Source organism: Diplotaxodon limnothrissa, linkage group LG20, assembly GCF_057381915.1.
Source record: "Diplotaxodon limnothrissa isolate DT_005_m linkage group LG20, D_limnothrissa_male_GT1.1, whole genome shotgun sequence".
Classification (NCBI taxonomy): domain Eukaryota; kingdom Metazoa; phylum Chordata; class Actinopteri; order Cichliformes; family Cichlidae; genus Diplotaxodon; species Diplotaxodon limnothrissa.
This window is the reverse complement of record NC_140615.1, coordinates 5820457-5826456: the sequence shown is the minus strand read 5'-3', so window position 1 is coordinate 5826456 and position 6000 is coordinate 5820457. Positions and strand designations below refer to the sequence as shown.

Here is a 6000-nt window from a genome sequence, read left to right as displayed (position 1 = left end):
GTCTCATTTTTCCTCCCCTCACATCAGCTTTGCAGCAGAGACAGAAGTTTCTGCTGCAGAGTTTTCATTCTGGAGTTTTATCATAAAACCTCGCTTTAACCTTTTGGCCGTGCCATCCACATAAATATTCAGCTAGTTCCGAAATGCAGGACTGAAAATAAATTACACATATGTCTGTTGGAGATTACCTCATTTACATTTTAGATGGGTTTAATTATTATTTGCATGCATCAAATTCCTACAGCTGTGCTCAATTTATCGAGGCTTTATTTATTTTTTATCCTAACTACAGGTTTCCTGTTTTTGAAATGACTGAATGGTGGCCCAAATGTGAATGAGGAACTTCTGGAACATGCACATAAAACTAAAGAGAGTGATGGCACTTGGCTGGATAGCAGACAGAGAAAATGTACAGTATCATGTCTCCTGTCTATGTATTCCAGATAGTGGATGAGGGATAAAAGCAGGAGCAGAGCTGTAAGGGTTTTTTTGTTATGTCACCACAGCTCATTTTGAGATAAACAGGGTCCTGCTCAGCTTCAGGGCTGCTGCAAAGCTACCCGGAAGAATGAACCCAGCTACCTTCCGACTGAATGCTCTAATGGCGCGGAGATTCGTCTCCGCCGCCGAGCATCACACTCTGCAGCAGGCAGGCCCAGTGGAGCGAAAGAAAAAGACAGGACGGTGGAGATGAGGAGGCTCTGTGTCCACGACCTGCTGCAACAGACAGAACAGCGCGAGAACAGCACAAGACATATTGCTGCTCAGAGTGAAAGAGCAAAAATGTTTCAAGACCGCCTATCCCCCTTCTCTGCCTGCCTGAGGGGTACACACAGCATTATGAGAAGGATTTGAGCTGACACAAGTCACAGTCGCTCCATCACCGGTGTGGAGGAGGGAGAGGGAGGAGGAGGAGGGGGGGATGAATAATTCAACCAGCCAGTGCTGCTCGGCTCTGACGTCTTGTGTTTTATGGGGAGGTGAGGCGAGCCGGCAACAACAACAAGCAGCACCTCCTCACATGACAGCCCGGGGATACAGCATCCAAGGAACCTCGATTTTCCCGAGGACAGGGCATCATTTCAGAGAGCAGCAGTAGAATAATAGCTCCCTCTCAAAATGACACCCGTCGCTGTGGCACACCATCACAGATTGCCGGTCTATCACTCCCCACACACAGGATGAAATGACAGCCCTGCCCCGCTGATAGCAAGGCATCTGAGCCTGAGTAGGTGTTCCTTCTGGCTTAGCCCAGCTTTGATGTTATTATACCAAAGCAGTGCAATATTCAGCTCTGAGATTCACTACCTGCTGCTGAGGTGATCTATTAAAGCTCAGTATTTGTGAAGCTGAGAAAACGGAAGGGTGAAGAAATGTAAGAAGCAGGTATCCTTTTTTTTTTTTTTTAAGCTTGTCAAGAAGAAGAAAAAAAAATCCTTTATTCAGGAGCAAATGTAGAAACAGACCCGGCAACAATCCCGTCTGCTCAGCTGCAGAATTACATTTCAATAACACACACACACACACAAAAACAAGAGGAATTAAGAGCACTTCCTGCTTTCTTTCTGAGCAATAATCCAAATAGTTTACCCCTAAAACAGGATTACTGTCTCTTTCCCGCTTGGATTTCGCGCGTCGCTTCCAGAAAAATAAATAAATAAAATAAACCTACCACGTGCAGACGGAAAAAGAAAGCGTGAAGAAGAAAAAAGATGAGGCGGTCTTGTGGTGTAACGTAGTTGTTTATTTTAATTCCACAAATTTTTCAAAAAAATTACAAAATACTCAAATGGAGAGAACACAGGACTCACAATTTTTCTTATTATTTCTACTTTTTTGTTTACATTGTGTCATCCCATGGTGACTACTCATATATACAATAAGCTTCAAGATACCAGTATATATATAAATCTTAGCAGTCAGAATTTACATTCTGCTATTGCCGCTTTGAAACAAGAAGCTAAACCATTGACAACACTTAACATCAAAGGCTTCGGAGACACAAAAAAGAGGGAGTAGGAGGTGAGGGATCGTCAGGAGGAGATGATGATGATGATGCTGAAGAAGAGTAGGTTGTGAGGAGACATGGTGGGGCGAGGGATAAATTGGTGGGCGATGGAAAGACAAGAGTGGACAGGCTGTTGTCAGAGCTTCAGAGACGCGAGTGTGGTAAATGATAGTGCTCCATAGGACGATATGGTCGCTTTTAAATGCAAGTACAGTTTCTTTGATTAGTTAAAATAAAATTATACAATTATAAAATCAAATAAAATCGTCCATGACGGTCAAACAGTCTTAGTGCATGGAATAATTGCAGAATCTGTGTCATGGGCTACAGAAAGAAAAACGTGGGCTCGTGTGCACTGGTAATGACGGGTCAACACTACATGTAACAGTCAGTGGCAGAAACAAACACCACCTCTGAGGCCTCAGAAGGCCATGTGTATCCCTAAGGAACCAAGGCGTACAAAAAAATACACACACACACACACACACACACACACACACACACACACACACACACACACACACACACACACACACACAAACATCATCGACCTTACACCTCCTGGAGGTCAAGTGTCGGCAGGCCCCCCTCTAGTGTCACAGTGAACATTATTACAGCCTAGGTGGAGGATGGCTCAGTCGGATTTGAGCCCTGCAACAAACACCGATGACGGGACGGGGGAAAGAAAAAAAAGGGGGGGGGGGACATTTAGAAGACAAACTAGAACAGACTCACAGCCACTCATTCACACAACAAAAACAGTCCTGTCAGGCTCCTGTTACAGTGAACACTGTTTAAAAAAAAATCAAAGCAATTTCCCCCCCCAAATTTCTTTCATTCAGCCGATGTTTCAGGTGACCACATATCCTTTAAAAAGAAATCCTAAAAGTAGAGGATTCATTTGGCTCTTAAATAGTAATTTCAATCAAAATGGATAAAATCAGCTGAGCTCGAGGACGCTCCTTCAGTGCAAACTCTTTTTTTTTTTAATATCTTCCCTCCATCCTCAGCGTGCACTCCACAGAAGCGCCAGCGACCACGGTGTCACTTCTTCAAGTGCTTCCCCCATCGTTAAAAGTCCACACGCCGAGTTCAACCGGCCGAGCGTGGAAGGCGATGAATGGATGTGGTTGGCGTGACAGGCTGATGGTTTACATAGTGCATGTGTGGCTAAATCTAAACAGTGATGTCAGAGGAACGTCACAACGCAACCGTAACTCTCAGAAACTGCTCGTATAATGCCATGGTGCTCCCCTCTGAAACAAGGGATAATGCTTTGAAACAATTATAACTGGAGGTTGAAACGACTTGGTTTGGAGTCCACACCTAGTAATAATAATAATTATAATAATAATTATATGTTTATATATACTATTTACAGACTCAAAAACACCATGCTGTAGCTTTTCTTAAAATTATGAAAAACCTCCAACAATGTATTAAAATAAATGTTGAATTTAAGATAGCACTTGTTATTTTTCCATAAATGGTCTGACCGGTCTCGGCTTTTTCTTTTTTTTTTTTGTTTGTTTGTTTTGTAATAAGCACAGTGTCTTGTTCTAGAACCTACAAAAAAAACATCAGGGAAGCTTGTCATGCAGGAGTCTTGAGGATGTTGTCACTACTGGCTATATACCAAAGAAAGTCAATGTCTTGGAAAATAATAATTAAAAGAAAAGAAAAGAAAAAAGGTCCTCGACATGAACAAAAACAAAAATCTCAGGAGAAATCTCAGACGATTCACTTGGCTTTTTCTGTTCGTCAAAACTGAAAGTGTTCAGAGGATCCTGAAGAGCCTCTTTGAAACTGCTCTGTAACAACTTCCTGTGTCCTGCACCTGTCAGTCGCCGCCTCCCTCGGCTCGTTACAGCTGCTTGTCGCTCTCCTTCTTCAGTCGACTGAAAGGACAAAAGAGCAATGTTTTAAAATAAAAAAAAAACAAAAAAACAAAACATAATCAAGCATGCTCAGAAAACCCGACTACAACAATAATTAGGATAAACTACCTGTAGTAGTCCTCCTGGCCAGGCAGTGGTCCTCCGTGCATGTGATGGTGCCCGTGCAGCCACTGCTGCTCCATGGCTAGCCTCTGGAGCTCGGCCGACTGGGCGTGCATGGCCTGCAGCTGATGGGCCGCCGACATAGTTGGTGGAATACCTGCTGGTAGGTCCCGTGGGTATGGAGTACCTGGAGGAAGACCCAACACAGAAAATGTGAGCAGGCTCAGACTGATAGATGATAGAAGCTCAGACTGATAGATGTGAGTAAGGAGAGTCAACACTGGCTGAGAACCTACCAAAAACTGGGTGTCGCAGCATCTCGTGTTCGTGCGGCGGCTGGCCCAGGAGAGGGTTGGGGATGGCGCCGGGTGGGTAAGGGAAGCGTGCCAGGTGAGGTCCGGCCAGGGGATCTACTGCCAGCGGATGGCCGCCGGAACCTGGAGGACACACAAGACATTCACCACCACCTTCTGGGAGTCAGAGTCTTAGGTTCAGGGTACACTCATTACAAGATAGTGTATCACACAGCATGCTACAGACATTAATGATACTCAGCTTAATGTAACGTTACTCCTCAAGGTTGATTTAAAGACTGCAGGGACTACGTTACTATATTTATCCATTGTAAAAAATCTGTTGGCTCTGTCAGTAACTTAAGGAAGATATGACTTCCTGTCATCCAGCCTGTCAGTGATGTACACTACATTACAGTGACACTGATCACAAGTCCCTTTGTTCAGTCTTTAATGAGAGGAGTAACAAATTAGTGCAGTACATATTATATATATATATGTATATAAATATAAATATATAAATGATACAATACCATGACAGATATGCTCACTTCGATACTTAATACAATATATCATTTGTTCATTTCACTGCAACAACTTTGTCAAAACATCTCTTTCCTTTTAAACAACATCAGAATAAGTGCAGATAAATGGCAAAATTTCAAACAGCAACATGCTTCCTGAACTCAAAAAGCAGTCTGGCATCTGTTATGTTTAATCAAAATGTAGTAATTAATACTACATAACCAAAAATACAATATATATATTTATTTCAGAGTGATAACAGGTTAAATTGACCTGTGAGTGACTCAGAGCTCTACTTTTGGTCTTCAAACATTTAATTAAATAAAGTATCTGTTCATTCTTAAGTTGTCATCTGTAATTAAAGCTTCTAAATTCAGTTTTTAATTTCACTGTCATGCATTTATGAATTAAGCAGGGCTTTCGTTTACCTTGGTGTAAGGGATCTTGCTGGTGGAGGTGGAGATGGGAGTGAATATGTGAGTGCTGGTGGTGGTGCGGCGTGACATTGAACATCTGCAGACGAGCGATGGGATCATTGGCCATTGTTGCCATCCTCTCTGCATGGAGTCTCTCTGCTGCCAGCCTCTCTGGGTAGCTCATTTCTGGGCGCAGCTGGGGCCCCGCAAGGGCTAGCCGCTCACGCTCTAATGGGTTCAGGCTGGGATGAAAGGAGGCGAAAGGGTGAGGGCCGGCCATGGGGGGCAACGTGATGGCCCCGTGGCGAGCAAAGTGTTCCATGGGGTTTGTGGAAGGGTGGAGTGTGTCCATCTCTGGAGGCTTGACCTCAAAACCAGGTTTCATCCTTTCCCTCAGCTCCCTCTCGCGGATTTCCCTCTCGCGCATCTCCCGCTCTCGAAGCTCACGCTCCCGCATGGCTGGGTCAGCGTTGTATAAGCTGGGCATGTGATAAGCTATCAGCGGGTCTGCGGGGTTGAGTGACACAAAGAACGGGTGGTTTCGATTGGTGGGGGACATGACGTGGGGCCGGGCATACTCGCTGAGGGTGCGTAGGGCGGGTGTGTCGGGGCCAATGTAGGGAGGCACAGCTGCAATAGTAGTCGGGGGACCGTCGAAGGGTGGACGCATGTGGGCGGGGCCGGCCATCTGAGGTTCGCTCATTCTGCCTTCGTGAGATGAACTGGAGGCTTTCTGTGAGGAGAGGAACATCATGCTT

General features: G+C 44.6%; 1 protein-coding gene across 3 annotated transcripts in view; it reads right to left on the bottom strand.

The window, feature by feature from the left end:
- Positions 1-1815: 1815 nt before the first annotated feature.
- The window catches only part of rerea (arginine-glutamic acid dipeptide (RE) repeats a), a 130476-nt gene continuing 126291 nt past the window's right edge, over positions 1816-6000 (bottom strand). The window contains exons 20-23 of one of the 3 annotated variants that reach the window (XM_085345471.1): positions 5255-5975; positions 4305-4445; positions 4015-4195; positions 1816-3906 (exon numbers count right to left, since the gene is read on the bottom strand). In XM_085345471.1, the coding sequence (XP_085201597.1) occupies positions 3873-3906; positions 4015-4195; positions 4305-4445; positions 5255-5975 (1077 nt within the window). In that variant the 3' untranslated portion in view covers positions 1816-3872. Of the gene's footprint in view, positions 3907-4014; positions 4196-4304; positions 4476-5254; positions 5976-6000 lie in introns of all 3 variants that reach the window. The other 2 variants (XM_085345474.1, XM_085345473.1) reach the window with 2 other exon arrangements.